Below are 20,384 nucleotides of genomic sequence, written 5' to 3' on the forward strand. Positions count from 1 at the left end.
GTCTGAGTACAAGACGTCATGACACGATGCACGATTTGATAACCATGCCGTGACTTTTATCACGCGTACAAATGAGCATGGGTTACTCGTGGATTACACTGTCTGGACATGGGCTACTCAAGGGTACAAAGGGTAAATTTGCGAAAGGGTATCCGCTCGAGGGGAAACTCAAAGGGCTCTCCCGACATAACGGTGTTGTGTTAGGATCACGGGTCATAATTAGGTGTTGATAATTGAAGCCGTTAAGACCAGAGAGGCTTGACCACTTCCCTCCTACGCAGCAGGATTACACGGGATTAGTGTTCTTCGAGCCAGCCGTCCTAATATGTGAACACACATCGGCAGGATAGGCTGGATTAAACGCCCAATGAGGCTCACGTCGATAATAGTTTAATTACGCAACTTTCGGTCCTGTCACATTATGCATACCGTTACTCTGTCTTTTCTACTTATTCTAAGTAAATAAGTCGACAAAAAGAAAATCGAGTTTCAAGTTCTTGACGATGCGTCCAGTCGCGTACAGGGAAACCTACCCTAATGAAAATCACGGGCGATTTGGGCGTAAGTGGAATTCGCTCTGTATACTTCCTTTTGCTCTTCATCTCTAAAATATATTACACCACAGTGTAATACACAGGTGTTCCGACTCAGCACCTTTACCCCAGCGATTTTTTGGGCGGTATTCTCAGTCGCTACTTATTCTTAAGCAAGTGCTTAAGCATTCGGCATCCTTTACTAGCTACTAGGTTAGTAGAGGATGCCGCATGCTTAAGCATTTGCTTAAGAATAAATAGCGACTGAGGCCGGTATTCATAGTCGCTACTTATTCTTAAACAAATACTTAAGCATTCGGCATCCTTTACTAGCTTCTAGGTTAGTAGAGGATGTCACATACTTAAGCATTTGCTTAAGAAGAAGTAGCGACTATGAATACCGGCCTTGAGAATACCGCCCTGTGTGCCGTTTTCTGTTTAGTTCCTCTGGTTGTCGCGAGAGGCGTCGTGATAAGAAATCCATGTACGCATGCCTTTATATGATTGTAGTAGTAGAGCTTTTAGTAGTTTATGCGCAAAAAGTCAGCCTTTCCTGCTTGAGCGCCAATCTAGCGGCCGCCAGAAGAACTAGGACAAAAAACACACATTCTGAAAAGGAGTCGGAACACCTGTCTAATTACACCGTGTATTACACAGTGTTAGTACGCTTTTTCGCTCTCATAACAGAATCCAAAATAACCAACAAAACCAAAGTTACTTAAATAAACGCATGCTCAGAAATATTCTAACCTCTCTTTTGACTGCCACTGCGAGTCATGAAATTCGATAATTAATTTTAATTTTACTGTGTCTCAAAGAGCGAATACCAGCAGATTCCTCCAAACAGTAATAAACACGCGAATATTCACTAACGAATCCCTCGGAAGCAACGACGCAATCGCGTCCTCGCCACAGCCGTCGACCGCTGCGCCTCCAAACGGCCACGAGATGAGGCAAGATCGCGCGAAGGAAATCCCCCAGTGCCGGGAGTCACGGTAAACCGATTTATTATTTACACACTAGGACGTTGATCACTAATTCATTATTTACACGGCGCGGCGATGAATTACATTTGGACGGGCGGTCTAACGACGTGGCACGACAACGGTTGATCGGTGATAATTGGGAATTGTGTGGCTACGCGACACAGGGGCCCAGCCGGGGCCACGTATTTCCTAATTCCCGCGTAAACAGTTTCGTGGTGTCGCGCGCGACCCGCATATTTTCCACGGAGCTTGTCGCTTGGCTGCCTTTATGGAAATCGGCCCCGTCCTAAACCGTCTTTTCCGACGCGCGAACCCTGTGGCCGTCACAGAGCGGCGGGCGACGGCAGTGGTTTGACAACTCTTTACGGAGGAGCCGAGGTGTCAAATGTAGCACCTCCGCGCCAACTACCGTGGCACATAACTACGCACGATCACCTTCATCTCTTCTTATTCTTTATGAAAGTTTAGTCATCTTTTTTCCTTTCCTCATCCTCTTTTTACGGCCCCTTTCGGAAGTCGTTCCCTTCTTGCCCTCCTTGTACGTCGTAATGGAGGGGCCAGCCACGAAATCACGCATGAGTTTTGGGTCGAGAGACAGAAGGCAGGATTCCTCTCATCTTTTCTCAACTATTAGTATTTATCGATAGCTTCGAGAGACTGATTCGTTTGACAGGTTAGCCTGGCAGGCTCGAAGATGAGGTCTTTGCACTACAACTTATTCGCTCGTCAGTGGACCACAGATCTTTTGTTAAATGCAGAAGTTTAAGATAGGAAGTGGTATAGTATTATGATTTCAAAACCAATTATTTGGTTGGTTCTACGAATTGAGGGGCTCAGTGGAGAACAGGTATATGCCACGAGGAAAGAAATTTTAGGAGAAATGATTTTCTCAGGAAATTTGGTACTAAATTTGTAATTATTATAACTGACAGTTGAATTAGATGACGAATGGCAACTGCTATCAAATCTTGGCTCCAAAATTCATGTTCTTTGACAGCTTCTATTATATCTCACTTTGAATAAACCATTGATTCATCAGCTCCTGTTGTTCTGATATTTTCAGTCAGTTTGGAATATTATATTGCTGTATATATGTTTGGTAAATAACAAAGAAATACACCTCCTACACCTGTGTCTTCTTTGGTTCATTCTTCTACTTTAGTTACGGCTGGGGTTTATTTAATGATTCGTTATAATGAGGTTTTGTTTTGTTTTGATTTGGGGGTTTTAATTTTTGTATCTGTTTTTACAATAATGATATCAGGGTTAATTGCTAATTTTGAGTTTGATTTAAAAAAGATTATTGCATTGTCTACTTTAAGTCAGTTGGGATTTATAATGAGTATTATATTTTTTGGTCTAAGTGATTTAGCTTTTTTTCATTTGGTAATTCATGCTATGTTTAAGTCTTTGATATATTTGTGTGTGGGTGGATTTATTCATTCTATGAATCATACTCTGATTATTATAGTGTCGTTCAAGTAAAAAGAAATGACACTATAATAATCAGAGTATGAGTGGATAATTATTATACTGTATCTCGACTGTAGAACAAATTTTTATTCTTCTCTCTTAAGCTCTTGTTCCTCTTCACTTTCATCACACCTGGAAGATTGAAAAAATGGGGCATACACTGAGTGGCATGGGTATCTTTTCCACTAGGTATTCATCTCCTTCCAATAGCACGGAATTTTAATATGCATTTGTTCAAGAAAGTTGCTAGAAGTTGGTGGAGTTGACGCTAGATTGCAGGCGTTACTTGACAGTACAAAAAAAAACAAGAAATCTATAGATGTGGCATGTGCCCCTTTTCCACTGAGCTCCTCAATTTTATTCTTCCACTTTTACAGGGTTTAATGCTAAAAATACACCCCTGTCCATAAGTTACGAGAGACTTATCGAATACTAGCTTTACTACTCGGCTTCGCCCAAAATTAAAATTCTGATTTCATAAAAAAAAATGTATTTTTTTGTGAAAATAGTCACATTCATCTGGATTAGCTAGGCATAAGGAGCTGGGACACATTTCGTGACCCCAGAGTTTACCGTTCGAAAGTTTTTAGGCGACAGACAAACACACAAACATATAGAAGCTTTCTGCTTTATACATGAAGATGAAGTAAACCTGATACATTATTATTACAAAATTATTGAATGTTATTCAGTGTGACATATTGCGCTATATCGAATACATATTTCAATATTACAATAGAAACATTACTATGTATGTGACAGAATCAAATTTTCTTTTCGTCGATGTAGCCGTCGCGCATTGTGATGCAGGGGCGTCCGCAGACATTTTTCCAGAGGGGGGCAACTTTGGGATGATAGTAAAGAAAAATATACCCTTCTTGCTTTTTTTTTAAATTTTATAGTGTCAATTTAATTAAAAATTTAAAACCCAAAATTATATTAAAATATTCCCTTTTTTAGTATAAACTTAATAAAGTACTGTTTGCCTCAGTCATTGTTCAACCGACTCGTACGTCGCACGCTTCTATCAAGCATGTTACATATAAGCATACGCAGTATTTAGTTATTCAAACTTTCCTTGATAAAGGTCTAAATATTGACGTCAGAAGATGATACTTCTTATATTTGCAAATTAGCTTTTATTCTTTTAATTGACCGAACTGTGCGTCGAAATCATATGTTCTAATTTTTTAAAAAAAATTTACGGTCGAAATTCCAACTTCATTATTTAAACTTAATAAAGATCAGTTTTGAAAAATAAGGGATTTTTTCTTAAAAGCCAGGGCGACAACTTCCCCTTTTGCCCCCTCCCCCCTGGCAGTCATTCTATTAATTCTCTTATGATTTCCGTTGTTATTTTATTCCACTCATGCTGTAAATATTTCAATCTTAGTGCGTTGAAAGAATTGGACTTGGAAAGCCCTCTGCACTGAATCGTATTTAGTACACATTCTCCAGAAATAAACTGCATTAAATCGCCAAGTTACCTGTGTACGTAACAATTGCTTAAGACGGAAGAATACATTTAGGCAAAAATGCGGCAACGAAAGTGATGAAAAATAAATAATCTCTGTGAAATATCACTAGGAGATGTCTGCTTACTTATGAACGAGAATGTAGTAATATTAAGTTAAACTTTGATGCACCTGAAATCTCAAGTACGGAATTTCAAAATATGAGACCAAATAACTACCCTACCCTAACTGATTTATTTAATATGTTAGATAAACAAGAAAAAAAACGAGAAAAAGGAATCACATTTATACAGTGCGTTGTAAAAACTAGTAAAAGGGGTTGTTGGCATTTGTGAAACTGAATAAGTATCTTTAAAATTGAAAAAATAATATTATATACCACTATTACTAAAATCTTTGAATCGAAAATATTTCTAATAAGAGCAAAAACTTTGTTTCACTGTCTTCCAGAGAAAATAATCCCTAAAAGACGACAATTTTACCCCCCCCCCCCCCCACCCCACACAGAAAATAAACTAGCAGACCTACCACCCAGCAAAAATTCCCACTCGAATAATGGAACCATAATAAAATTGCCATCAAAATATTGCAAACCAGCAATTGCAATATATCGGTAGCCAAACGTCACAAACTGAATCCTTAGAATTTCGAAGAAAACTAACATTGCATAGTCTCTACTTTATTCCAATCCAATCTCCACAATATAAATAATAAATCTGTTAAAAAGATGTAAAAATCTGATTCTCCGACGTCGTTCATTTAACCACCATACACCGAATAAATAGCGGAACGTCACGAAAATGGCCATTACCTATTGAAGCGCACAAGGTTAGCAAACATGGGTCGATGTACCAGCCTGGACGTTAATAGTAATCGATTCCACGTTCACCGAGGATTCCTTCGAGGATTTGCCTGACGTCTGCCTCATCCGTGAGTTCCCTCGAATCAACTTTCACTCTGTTAGACGTGATTCTTCATTTATGCGCGCTTACCCATTAATAGTTGGCACGCAAAGATAGGGTGCCGTTTGCTCCGCTGACTTGTTGCTCTCGCCATGCGCAAACATTGGATTTCGTGCGTCCACCGAATCCTTCCAAAGGACACAGGCAAGGAAACTGGATCCTTATCGCGGCACGAGTTACTTATTACTCGTTAATTGGGAGTTAATGAAATTCGACGCTCAACAGGTTTCGCTGTTTGGCCGGCGAAAATGTGGCCGAAAGGTTTGCGATTCTTCTTTTTCCCCGCTCGTTCGAGCAGTCCTTCGCTGATCGATGCGACTAACGGGGGAACTGAATCTGAAAATTTTCTGCCCCCTGTCGAAATTCGCCCGGTTTCTCAGAAAGGTTCGATCGCAAATATCCTGGGGGTTTTATTTATGAGATCGTCAGTCGTTAGTGGAGTATATCCTGGAATGCAGAAACGTTGGGTGCTAATGAAGTAGGTACAGTTACTTGGAAATCATTAGAAGTTGAAGAAGCATTGGGACTAGTTATGCAGAAAGCTACTAATCCTCAATGAGCTGAAATTGAGTTTTAGTTTCGAGATTTTAATTGTTGGTTAACTTTTAATTTTGGTTAAAAGTAGCTTTTCTTCTATTGGGTATATTTTACTTCTTGTTGTTGCTTTACAATCTTTTTTAATGGGTTATTTAATAGTGGCATAATTAATATTATTCTAAATTTCTGTAGTTTTGTTTTTTAATGCAAGAGTTCTTCTAAGGGTTGGTAATTTTATGTAAAATAAATCTCACAAAATTATGAGATTCGTACTGTCTTTATCTAACTTTTTGTCATTTTGGGGTTGGTAGGTTTCTGCATAACTAAGCCCAATTAAAAGTCGTAAGAGCTAAACACAAGTCTTGATAAACAGGAAAGGAGACGGAACTAGAATTAAATTTAGAATTAGAGGAATATGAATAACTGGGAGTAGACGCTTTGTTTATTGTCTGTCAAGTAAGAGCTGCACTTGTTTTGTTATCGAAAAGGCAATCTCACTTTAAAGGCCTGCTGTCGTGAATAACTATTTTTTATAATATGTATGTAGAATTTCAATATATTCCATTTGTAGGTTTTAAGTTTCAATAGGTACTCCGTATCGTCAAACTCTATCATTCGATTTCAACTTTGAAATACTAACCCCCGGCCTCAAACATGAGTAACAACTTTACCACCTGAAAAATTTTGCAAAACTCCTTTAACAACCTCCACAGACGTGCAAGGGGAATGCGTGAGGTCATTATTGATGATACATTAAATGCCCAAAAATTAGGAGATTATTTATCTGATTATTTTCTCGAATTGCGTGTAGCTCCACCATGGCAATGCTGCAACCCATGCCCTTTCTGTTACATCTTTCTTGGAATATTCCACCAATTTATGATTACATATACAGACACTGATACTTTTCAATCGTTTGTACAAGTTTTATACATAATTCCGGCATTATAATAACTTTAATACGCCAACTAATGGGTAAAAGAAATCACACGACAGTTGCCCAGAAACTGATCTGTACATACAATTGCGCTGCGATCGGTTGCAGATCGGTTCAATTTAGATCGAATTGCAGTTGTTTTGGTGGACGAGGTTTGAATTAAAAGCGTGTGTCCAACTCGTAGTAGCAACTAGATGTAATTTTCTGATGGGTCGATTTGCAGTTGCGTTGCGGCGATGGACGAACAGCCAAAGTTTTAATTTGTCAAGGAAACATCTGACGAATTTCCTCGGATTATACCCACGCCACTGCGCGCAAGTCGTTTCATAGCTACATTTCAGTTGCGTTGCCGCACTGGACAAACGGCCTAACTATATCCAAAACTTGAACCGAATCCGTTACCCAAACTTTGTGACTTTCCCTCATGAGACAAGGGAAGACCGGGGCTAGTTGACTAATTTTTATACATGAACCATTGGTATTTTGTTGAGTTGTTAACCGTCGATGATTTTAGATTTTTTATCCTCACTGATATAACAGGCGAGTTTCTGTCACGGCGGCACATTAAATCGCTAGCTAATCATTCATATGTTTCGATAGCGCGAATCGAAGCCTAATCTACTCTATAAAGCCGGGAATCCACCTGAAAGCTAAGCTAAGCTCTGCTATGCTATGCTACACTATGCTACGTTACGCTATGCTATGCTATGCTATGCTATGCTACACTATGCTACGTTACGCTATGCTATGCTATGCTATGCTATGCTATGCTATGCTATGCTATGCTATGCTATGCTATGCTATGCTATGCTATGCTATGCTACGCTACGCTATGCTGTGCTATGCTATGCTATGCTATGCTATGCTATGCTATGCTATGCTATGCTATGCTATGCTACGCTATGCTACGCTATGCTATGTTATGCTGTGCTATGCTATGCTATGCTATGCTATGCTATGCTATGCTATGCTATGCTATGCTATGCTATGCTGTGCTATGCTATGCTACGCTATGCTACACTATGCTACGCTACACTATGCTGTGCTATGCTATGCTATGCTATGCTACGCTACGCTATGCTATGCTATGCTATGCTATGCTATGCTATGCTATGCTGCACTATGCTATGCTATGCTACGCTATGCTATGCTACGCTACGCTATGCTATGCTATGCTATGCTATGCTATGCTATGCTATGCTATGCTATGCTATGCTATGCTATGCTACGCTATGCTACGCTAGGCTATGCTATGCTATGCTACACTATGCTATGCTATGCTACGCTATGCTATGCTATGTTATGCTATGCTACACTATGCTAAGCTACGCTGTGCTATGCTATGCTATGCTATGCTATGCTATGCTACACTATGCTATGCTATGCTATGCTATGCTATGCTAAGTTTTTAAAAATTAGCTTCAATACATCCTTATACAACCGTTTCCACCAAAAGCTAAGCTGTACTGTGTTTTTTATGTTTTATAGCACAGCCAGACTTAGCATAGCATAGCTCAGATTAGCTTCCAGGTGGATCCCCGGCTTAATACAACAGTTAGCGGGAACCAGTCAACTAACCTCATTAGTCAACCAGCCCCGGTCTCCCCTTCACTTCCACCTGTTCATCTTATGCTTCGAAAATACTTCAACTAAAATCTCTTCCACCTAAATGCACATTTTAATATCTAAGTCAGATTCGTATACAGTCCCATAGACTTTCAAATAATCTGATCACCAGCTAATCCTGCTGCAGGACATGACAGTTTCATGCAATTCGCTGACGTGCAGCTAGCGCGTAGCTGCATTAAACTCCTCTCGATCGTGTTCTCGATCCCACGTGAACGCTCTCAAGAAGATCCTCGATCTACTCTGGTCCAGGACCGATCACGATACAGTGGCTGCAGCTTTCCCATCGACAGTATCGTCGCTAGCCTCTTGAATACGCGCCAGGCGTTCGTCTTCGCGTTCTCCAGCCGCCATGTTGGACCAGTATCCGGATCTTCCATTAGCCAGCGAGGAAGGTTTCGCAGGACCGGTTAGGACGATAGTCGGACATTCTACTCTGCATTCTCCTGATTTAGTCGCGTTGCTCTTCCCCGAGGAGTCAGCTTTCTTCCAAATAAGCGGCGCATCAGATCGGCGAACAGTCGCCAGGCGAACGCAAAGGAATCGCAGCTCGCGCAGTGCTCCTTTCAAGTGTCTGCTCCTTTTTCTTCATCGCTAGGCTCGTTTCCCTCACTGTCTCTCTTTGCTTCACCTGGTGAGACGAGTAGAAGTTTTCGTTGCACTGTCTTGAAAGTTCGAAACCAGTGGGGGGCAGAGAACTGTGGTGCTGTCTGGTGACCACATCTTTTTCCTTGTGAATGTGCTTCTGGGGTTTGTTTCGGTGGTTGTTGTAATTTTATTCTTCACTTCTCTTGGGAACGCTTTCTGCTGTTTTATTAGGTTAGTATCAGATGGGGGCATACAAATTGGGGCAACTGAAAGAAAGGTGCATGCTCTTCACTTTGTGATTTGTTAAGATTGAGGAACTGTGGATGCAGATGTGAGTTTTATTCGTCACGGAGTGGATTTCATAGTTTAGGTATTTGTGTATACCTATTTGTCTCCTGAGAGTTGGAAGATACCTAGGGAATTTCATTTTTCCTTATTTCTGCCGAGTATGAAGTACCTAAAAACGTAACATGCATTTTTATAGATTACTATCAAAAGACCCGCGCTTCGCTACGGTGTAAATTTGGGTTTCCGTTCTCATTTAATTTTAAAAGTGTTGCGCCCTCTGTGCGTGGATTTTTGAAATATTCTATAGCCTATAATAGTCTCATTAAAACAAAGATTCTTCTGATACGTGGTCCAGCGCAATTCGTTCAGTAGTTTTTGAGTTTTGCACTTTCAAACATACATGCATACATAAACGAACATTTTTATAAAATGGTATAGATAGATTGATAAATAAATCATCTGCTTTGAGGGTCGTTTCAAACAAAACACTTTCGTGGCTGGCGACCCTTTCCTTATCTTTTTCTATTATTTTTAAGCCACCATAACTACTGCCAAGTGAATAATCTGAAATATCGGGGGGTTCAGTCCGTTCTACTATAGTAGAAAACTATAAAGAGTAAGGAATACTATATAATAATGGAAGTGATTTCACTTTTTTACTGTTTCTAGCAACATGGTCTGCAAACAATTATTTTGTTGGTATCTTTTCAGGAAGGATTGAAAATTAACTACACCATAAACACTATTAAGAACTTACTATAAATATAGTCAAGTCCTATATTACTGAATATTTATTTGAACGTCGTAGTCTAATATCGCTTTGTCAAAGTTTCAGCGTTTACAACTTCATTAGAATCTTCGAGTTATCAAAATATAATCTCACAAAGTAGTGACCAGAGTTCATCTACTTATCTTACCTAATTAAAACATTGCAATTTCAAGGCCGATACAGTTTCACTTGAAACTTATTACTTCTTGCAGGTGAAATACAGAAATAATTCAAAAACCTCACAAGAACTTCACATAACCAAAATCAACCCTCATGATTCAAATTCTCCGTCACTACTCACTATTAATCAATACGCATCATTTAGCACCCATCTTTGCGTACTTCAGTGTTTAAAAAAAAAACACAAAAAGCTGAATACTTCAAGATGACCCTAGAAAAGCCATTTTAAGCATTTGCGGATGTCATACCCTTGCGAATTTTACCCTCGGCACCGAATTGGTTAAAATTACTTCAAAGAATCGAGCAACCCAGCCAAGAGAGCAAACGACCTAATTTGAACGTGGTGAATTTTTTGCAGATTCTGGGTCCGAAAGTGGGTCGCACAAGGCGGGCGTGGGTGGTACCCGGGGATCGGGCAGCCACAAAAGTAGCGGCGGCTCCGATGGGAAGCCGACAAGAGTGCGCACAGTTCTGAATGAGAAGCAGCTTCACACTTTGAGGACTTGCTACGCCGCGAATCCACGGCCGGACGCGCTGATGAAGGAGCAACTGGTCGAGATGACGGGCCTGAGTCCGCGCGTGATCAGGGTATGGTTCCAGAACAAACGGTGCAAGGACAAGAAGAAGACGATCGCCATGAAGCAGCAGATGCAGGAGAAGGTGGGGATTTACACGGTTCGAGATTCGATGTTTACTAGATTTTAATTCGCTCAGGGGGTTAAATTCCTCTACGGCCTATGCGGCATTGAGAGCAAAAGCGGACTAACCCATATTTTTGCGAAATTGAGTTAGTAGCAATAATGTATTCCAATAGTCTGTACTAATCACATGAAATAGGAAAAATTGAATATTTTTCAATGTGGGTTAGTCCGTTTTTTCTCTCAGAGCCTCATATAATCCTTTCGAAGCAAGACATTGATTGCAATAATTGAATGTGAAGAACGTTTAAAAAATATTTTGGTTTTTGTACGGGCAGTCACAAAAATTCACGTACACCCTATTTTGCAATATTATAGAAAATACTTGGACTTATTTGGAGTTCCATGGATAATTATTCACTTTTGTGATTGGCTGTATGAAACATATTTTATTAACGAGGCATGAAAGCATTGACGATTTAATTGGAAAAATGTCCTCCATGGTACGTTATTGCAAGATGTGTTTTTCTCTCTATAAGAAGTTATTACAGAAATTGGGTCATTTGGACCCAAAATCGAGTCGCAAATCCTCATTCCTCCTTTACTAATATATTATTGGGACTGAAACTCCTTCCTATTTTTAAATAACTAATAACCGTCAGTAATAAAATATTTTTTTTATTGATGTTAAAGTTCCTAAAATATTAAACCGTAATAATTAAATGAACTGAGTTTAATTCTTCTATATTGGGTAAATTCGACCGAAATTTACTCGCGCGTGTTACTTTACAAATTTCGTGTAAGGGTTAAGGTTCAGTTCGTCGAAGTAATTAATATCGCAAGCTTACAAGTATTCTTCACGTATGATAAAATGTCAAGCGTGCCTTGAAAGCGCCTTCAGAGCTCGTCCTTAGTAATAATCTAACAGGTCGCGGTGGTTTCTGTTGTAGGATGGCCGTAAATTAGGCTTCGGAGGTATGCACGGGATTCCTATGGTGGCCAGCAGTCCTGTGAGACACGAGAGTTCCATAGGAATGACGCCTCTCGAAGTGCAGGCGTACCAACCGCCGTGGAAAGCCCTCTCAGACTTCGCCCTTCACACTGACTTGGACAGGCTAGATCCAAACACCCCGTCTTTCCACCACTTGGTCTCGCAGGTAATGAATTATGTGCAGAAACTTCTATGTGGTAGCATTCAGGGCCTATCCTTGCAATTCTGGGCTAAAAAGGGAATGAGAAACTGATGCATCTTTGTGATGTCTTTGTGAAAACATTGATTTTGTATTGGACGTTGTTTAAGTAGTGGATTTTCGTTTCTGTATATCCAAACTCGATAGTTTGTCTGTAGTTGACTACCCTGTTGAGTATTGCAAGTTGTAAATGGGCTACTCCACGATAAGTCTATTGGTTTTTGAATTTGACACCAGGAATTTTGACGAAACTGAGATATGATGTAATTTGTGTGGAATTAGGTGTAGTTTAAGTCATCATTTTGTTGGTGTCGAATTTGTTTAAAAATCATAGGCCCTCAAAGTTTGCAGTTTCTATTCGTTTTTTCACGAAAACAGTGAAATTTCGATGGCCTGTATTTTTTAACCAAATTCGAAACCAGGAAAGTGATAACTTAAACCCCACCTAATTTCACATAAATCACGTCATATCTAAATTTAGTGAAAATATCTGACATCATGTGCAAAAAGTGATTAATTTGTTGTGGAATGACCCAAGGAATTTTATAAGAAACCTATTCTCACGTTAGCACACGAGAGTAAATACAAAATTCTTCGTCACAGACTTTTAAGTGCTTGAAATAATACAATCGTCTTCTTTATTCTAACAAAATGAAGTCAGTGTTACTTTGTAGCCCACGAATAATTACTAACAGATACCCTTACCCAATGGTGATTAAATTTTAGGCGTGTTCGAGTACTCGATTTACTCGAATACTCGAAAGTTGGAGATCTGTTCGAATATATTCAAATAATTCGAAAATTTTCGAGCTGAAATTTTATTACCGAGTAATTCGAAAATTTTCGAGCTGAAAATTTATCTCCAAGTAATTCGAAAATTTTCGAGCTGAAAATTTAACTTCAAGTAATTCTAAAGCTTTCGAGCTGAAAATTGGTCTCCAAATAATTCGATAAAATTTCGAGCTGAAAATTTATCTCCAAGTAATTCTAAAACTTTCGAGCTGAAACTTTATTACCGAGTAATTCGAAATTTTCCGAGCTCAATTTTTTTCTCCAAGTAATTCCAAAATTTTCGAGCTGAAACTTTATTACCGAGTAATTCCAAAATTTTCGAGCTGAAAATTTATCTCCAAGTAATTCGAAAAATTTCGAGCTGAAAATTTATCTCCAAGTAATTCTAAAACTTTCGAGCTGAAAATTTGTCTCCAAATAATTCCAAAATTTTCGAGCTGAAATTTGTTCTCCAAGTAATTCCAAAATTTTCGAGCTGAAACTTTATTACCGAGTAATTCGAAAATTTTCGAGTTGAAATTTTTCTCCAAGTAATTCAAAAATTGTCGAGCTGAAACTTTATTACCGAGTAATTCGAAAATTTTCGAGCTGAAAATTTATCTCCAAGTAATTCTAAAACTTTCGAGCTGAAAATTGGTCTCCAAATAATTCGATAAAATTTCGAACTGAAATTTTTTCGCCAAGTAATTCCAAGATTTTCGAGCTGAAATCTCCAAGTAATTCGAAAAAATTTTAGCCGAAATCAACAAGTAATTCGATAATTTTCAAGCTGAAAATTTATCTGCAATTTATCTCGAATTTAATATTTAAATTTCAGATGCACGGCTACGATCTACACAGTGGACCACCACAATTGCCGCCACCGGGCATGCTCGGTGGGCCCATGAATGACGGTGGAGGCGGCGGCGGTGGGGGTCCCCTGCCACCTCCAGGGCCACATCACCCTGGCGGTGGTGGCCCGGACATGGGGCAGCACCCTGACAGCACAGATAGCTACGTAACTTACCTAGAAAGTGACAGTGACTCCCTTCATCACGATACAGGAAGTCCATAGTGTTGTGCAGTGTGGCCCGGACGAAAGTGTTCGCTTTCTTCGTGGTCTTCTTTCAACAAGTGCTTGAAGAGAATAGTAGTCTGCGAGAACAAATAGGGTGAAATGGACAACTGATACGGGACGATGAAAGTTTGCTCGGAAATGGTAGCTTTTCTGGAAAGTAGCTTGACCCTTTCGCGCCTGACGCGAGATAAATTATCGCCTGATGGAAGGGATAGTCCCTTTTTCACCATCGAATAGTTTTCAGTTTTGATTCGATTCGTTATCGCAGTAGGGTGACTACGAATCGAATTAAAGTTTAGTGAATGGAGCAGCTAAATGTTTAAATGGGTTCCATGATTAATATAATTTAAAATAAGGATTCTTTTATTTTTCAGTGATATCCTAGTTACCCAACTATTTACACTTTTTGGAAACTTAAGAGAAATAATGCTTTGTAGATCGACGCATTTAGTTGAATTTCGGAGAATGGTATGAGGAATTTTTAGTTTTTCTAGATGAATTTTAATGTTATGACGAAATGCATTAAGTATAAATTTCGTGGCATGTTTGTCTGCAAATTTTAATGTTTTAAATTATTGGTGTATAATATGGAGAACACAGGCTCCACTTACTAGTTTTGGAAAATCGAAAACTAGTATTTGAATCTGTAGGCATTGGAAATAAAATATTTTATCATTTCTCCATGAAGCGAACAGTGAGTAATATCATTTATAGATACTTCAATTTTAATATTGCGCAATACATCACAAAATTGTCCCTAGTGTCCTAATAACACGTCATTATTCTATTTAATACAGCTCAATTCGTTTTTAAATATTTTATTAGTTTGGATACCTATTTCTATGCGCTTAAAAAACTATTTAACACCCTCGCAATGTGGGAATATTTTAATACAGAAGAGATATCTTTTATGAAAAATGGATATTCATTCGTTCTCTTAAAAGTTTCAATTTTATGAAAATCTGTCACCTGTAAATTTGCTTTCTTTTTACACACGATTCCACTTTTAAAGCCTTATTCAAACCGCCGTGCCTGAGCAGGGCCTAAACGTGATAAGACAGTGGCATAATATTTCCCTACATTAATCTTCATCCCACCCTTTAACAGGAATATCAAAATTTTACTTTTGCGATTCGTCGCTTCATAAAACTTCATTGCGACAAAATTAATATCCGCGCGAAGGGGTTAAGAGTAATCGATCTTTTCGATGCGAAAACAAATTATACCAGAGAAGGAGTAATCTGCAGGAACAAGAGCTTAAATGAACGATCGAAGCAATTGCTCGAATTACTATCGTTCAATCGACAGAAGTAATTAGAAATTATTGTAAGATTTACGAAAACAAAAAAAAATAAATAATGCGTGTCTCAAGTGCTCCGATCATATTTCGGAGTGTAAAAAAAGTCGATGATTATTTATCGTATTATTTTACCAGATTGTAGGCGTCGTGCTCGATGTTTCGTAATTAAACATTCGTATCGTGAACCAGGGAAATTCGATTGATATACGAATGCATCTGTTCAGGAGAAATCTCAGGTAGAATGCATATGACGATTCGGGGAAGATGTCGATTGAATTCGTTGGCGTGACAGCTGATCGTTTATCGCGAGACGATAATGGTATTCGAGGGGAACAGGCGGGAGGAATCATGTAAAACGATGTACCGTTATTTTTCAGGCAACATACGGTGTTTATTCGCTAAGAGCTCGGTTTGGCCTACGCGTTAAGAGCTCGGCGCTGTCCCCGCCACTCACTCCTGTCCGGCGAAGGCGAGAGCGAGTCAATCTGACTCATTCTCTACGTTAAATGCTTACCGCCAATCCCGAGCTCTTAACGAATAACTACTGTACTTCTATCATAATTTAATCAAATAATTTGCAAAGAAATGTGGAGAACGAAGACCACCGGACGACACCGATCATTATTATAATTTACGAAGCGTGTAAGGGGAGATTGTGTAAATGACAATTAGTTTGAACATTTATAAAATTAATTTACTACTGTGCTAATACTTTTAAGCGAAATTCACCCTAGTGCACTGGAATTACGACGAACGACTCTGCACGAAAGATTAAATAATTACAAATTAATATCCGTTGCTTAAATGGCAGATCGATTTGTTTGTTTAATCTTTGCGCGATTTCAGTGGACTTTCACGGGGTGAAGGGGTGCAATAAGTGTAGTGAATTTTCCTTAGATCGACCCCGAGCAAGGAAGACAGTTATGTAATTAAGTTTTCAATATTCTGTTGAGAACATAGTCTTGTGTTAACGACGAATGTTATCAGAGAATGAATAGTATCCTATCGAGGTTGTATTAATTAGCTGGAAACGATTGTGATTGTGAGTAAATTTCTGTTTTACGCTGAAATTTGATAATTGTGTTGGACGTTTAATTTAATCAATTTTGTACAACATTCACGTTTTCGGTGACTTCTGTTTATTATCAAATCTCTTTTTAGTTCATTGAAATGGTCAAACAGCGTTTTTGTCACCGAAACAGCAAGAGAAGGAGGAAATTAAGGGCGTAATCGTCGACAGAATTCAGCAGATTTATCGTGTATTTAAATAAAAAAAAAAAAATGAAAATCAAAGTGGAAGTAATGAGTGTTTGTTCGTGCCGAATAAAATATTTATTTGAAGAAGGTTTCGTTTGTAAATGAAAGACAACCTTTCTCTTCGAATTCGAGCTTGTAAAATAATGAGACTTTATTTATTAAGACCCGTCTTCATTTTCGAATGATTTTGACTTATTTATTATACATATTCTTCAAAACGAGTTTTATTTATTCAACATTTTCATGCGTTTCTCAAAGAATTGCATGTCCAAACCCTTTTCTGCTCTTCGTTATTTCATACTAATCGTTTCAACATTGTCGTCTGCAATATTTTGTAATGTTTTTTTTAAAGAAATAATTACTCTAGTGTAATAGAAAAGTATTCTGACCGAATTTAATATTGACCCTCCGAATATTAAAAGTTTGAATCACCTTTCTTTACAACCCTGCTGATTATAAACTTCTGTAGAATGGACGAACAAAATATTTTCGAAATATATCCTTGTTGTTTGGACTAAATAATATTTATTCAAAACAAAATGCAAAAAGTAACGTACACAAGGTGATTAATTTTTCAAAGTACATTCACGCTAATCTTACTTCTTTTAAATAAATAATTGTGTAAATTCTACCAATTTACAAAGCTGAAAGGGTTTAATAAATTTTAATAGCGTAACGGATTATAATATATTAGTATACATTCTTCTTTTACTTTGCATTTTCAGCCTCCCTAATCATCGCTAATATTTTTCACTCTCGCGTCTGCCATTGAGAGATCGATTCCTTATTATAAACTCTTAGTTTAAAGGTCAAATTTCCAACAAACACTATCCAATACATTGTAACGTTAAATATAAACCAGATATTAATTACACAACGTACTTGCAACATGTAACTTTACTTTAAAGAAAAATCATTCGAAAATGATTTACCCAATTTGCTACATTTTGTATCACAATAATCCAGTCACAAGGAGAGAAATAACTTCGTCACAATTAAATAGCGACAAATTACCACAGAACGAGGGAATAAACTAATTTGCAGTGAATCAAACTCAAAATTGACCAAATCCAGCATAGCATTGAAGCCATGCATACAGTCCACACACTTTTCACCTTTGGCAGTCTCGACATTCGAGCCTTTTTTAATAACAATTTAACGAACTTCTAAGCAGCGCATAAAATTCATGACGTTCCTTGAATATCATATCAAAATTCACCCAGATTACCTGCCGCATCCCCATCGAGACAGCAAAATGTGAAAAGGGGTACAGCATTAATTCGCTAAGAGCTCGGTCTGACCTACACGTTGAATGCTTTTCGTTACCCCACCACTTCTGGCTGACTCCTGTCCTGCGAAGACGAGAGCGAGATGAAACGAGCGCGGGTCAGCAGGTCTGAAGGCGAGCGAGGAACGGTACGAGACACTTTGCCTCGCTCCGTCTTTCGGACGCCTGATACTCCGTCCTTTGCGTCGAGGCTCGCTCTCGCCTTCGGCAAGAAAGAAGCGAGAAACGATCGCTCGGAATCGTGCCCCCTGCGCGTTAAATGCTCACCGCCGGTACCGAGCCGCGAGCTCTTAGCGAATAAACACGTAGTCTCCGACTGTGATTACCAAACTGCGGTGCTGTGAACGGCGAGCAAATGCCACGTTTACAATGTAGGTGAGCGGAATATTTAACACTGTAAATTCGGGCCACGACGTACCGTAAGGCGCTGTTTATTCATAATATCGATACACGAATAGCCGAGTCACGTATTAAAGGATTTTAAGAAAAAAAAAAAAGTAAAAAAGCAAGTTAATATCGACGATAGCACGTTACTCCCGATTTACGTTGTAAGTTGTATTGTAAACGCAGGTATGTACATTCGATTAATACCAAAGTGTGCGGAGCTTCATGTGAACACGGGAGAGCACTGAATTGTATATAATAACTCCCACCCCATCCCTCCTCCCCCCCCCCTCCTCTTACCCGGCCGATTGATTGTCGTTAACTATAGTGATTCGTTTTAGTGGTGATTCCTTTAAGTGTTTGTATAGAATTGTTCCACACCGATACCCTTGTAATGTACATGTACCGAAAGGGAGAACACCCTTAGAACCTAACGTTTTCGTAATCTATTCGGATCATCTTCGAATTTGTATGATATTTCTATACCGGCGCACACGTAATAAATTGTCCAATTAAATCACCGGCTTGTCGATTAATTACCCCCATGCAACCCCTCATTATATGGAGATTATTTTGTTTTTACCGATGGTTCAAGGTTTAGTAATGCAGCGATGGGGGTGCAGCTCCCTCTTTACCAACTTCGAGTAAATTAGAAAGAACTGTTTATAAAATTATTGCTTTGACTTAAAATATTAAAATGAGAACGCTAATTGAAAACTATATATATTCACACAATAAGTAGTAGTTATTGAGTTGGTAAGTTTTTATTCCTATTTTTGTCGAATTTTTCAAACCTGGAAGTGCCTGAAATAAAAATATTGCACAAGACAGTAGTGGGTGCAGTTTCAAAACTTGCAATAAATCGCTCATTTGTTATCGGATTTGTATCGGACGATGTAGAATTTTTTTACGTATATTCAGGTCATAACTCAAAAACTGTAAAAAATGGAGTTGCATCCCTCTCGCTGCAAGGTCCTCAGCTGAGCAGCTGAAATGGGATTTCAACTGAAATGGAGAATCGATTCGAAAATTGACACAGCTTACATGTGAAAGGCTAGAATAGTACCTTTTTTTATTTAGAATTGTAGGGGTGAGCTGGGCCCATTTTGAATGTGGGATCAGTGGAAACGTATATTTTACCCACGTATCTGGAATTAATTTGATATGTATGACATATCATTCTTGAAATACCTACGCTTTCAACACGCTCTTTGCTGAGCATTTAAACACCCCCTGGTGAATAGAATATTTTTCTATCAACTTACGTTAGTTAACGGTTACTGAAGCAAACCGCATATTCTCTACTTGAAATTGGAGTAAGTTTAGCAAATTTAATGCAAAAGAGCAGAGAAAGATTCGAATAGATTACCTATGCAGATTATTAAAAATATTTTGTAAATAATTTAAAATCTGAAGGATTACGAATTATTGTTTCGCTTTTGCTAAGTCCACAATTTAAGGGTGAAACAGTCCTTCAAGTATTGAATAATCTTATTTTCCGAGTCATCAGCTTGATTGGGATAAATTTCAAATATTCTTGCATATGGAAGATATTTTGGATAAAAAAATTAAAGATTGTGGAGCAAACTAATTATTATTCATCCCATCTATGCCAGAAGAGTAGGAGCCATCGAAATCGAGAAGCGGTTATTTTGTTGAAGCACGTTTTTTTGTTTCTTCGTTTCAGGTAAGCGTAGATATTATTATTTACAAATGAAGTAAAATACATCTTCATTATATTTCCTGCAGAAAATACTAGTTTGCAAAAACTTTCTACACAAAACGCCCCCGCAATCTCTTGCGTAACATATCGTTTCTGAATTCTCTAATAGGTTTTTAAATTCTCCTAGTCACTCATAGCTTACTTAAAAATGATAAAAATAAATTATTGCTTCATGGGGATGATGGCTAGCTCTGAAGCAGTGGCCAAGTATTATAGTATCAGATTAGTTTAACAGTTTAGTCCTGCTATCTGTTATAATCCATTTACTGACGAATAAATTGGTATATGCCTTAAAATTTCTTTAATGCAAGAGAACATGAAGGGTACACGAAGAACTCGAGGCCAACATATCCAAAATTGCAGTAGTATAAAAATATATATGTACGTACACTTGAAACATT

General features: G+C 38.3%; 1 protein-coding gene across 2 annotated transcripts in view; it reads left to right on the top strand.

Moving 5' to 3' along the window:
* Nucleotides 1-18,780, top strand: part of Tup (LIM1_Isl and LIM2_Isl domain-containing protein tup) — a 109,556-nt gene extending 90,776 nt beyond the window's left edge. The window contains exons 4-6 of one of the 2 annotated variants that reach the window (XM_076825747.1): nt 10,713-11,029; nt 11,943-12,149; nt 13,792-18,780. In XM_076825747.1, coding sequence (XP_076681862.1) covers nt 10,713-11,029; nt 11,943-12,149; nt 13,792-14,028 — 761 coding nt within the window. In that variant the 3' untranslated portion in view covers nt 14,029-18,780. The remainder of the gene's footprint in view (nt 1-10,712; nt 11,030-11,942; nt 12,150-13,791) is intronic. The other variant, XM_076825748.1, reaches the window with a different exon arrangement.
* Nucleotides 18,781-20,384: the final 1,604 nt, after the last annotated feature.

Source organism: Andrena cerasifolii, chromosome 13 (assembly GCF_050908995.1).
Source record: "Andrena cerasifolii isolate SP2316 chromosome 13, iyAndCera1_principal, whole genome shotgun sequence".
Taxonomy (NCBI): domain Eukaryota; kingdom Metazoa; phylum Arthropoda; class Insecta; order Hymenoptera; family Andrenidae; genus Andrena; species Andrena cerasifolii.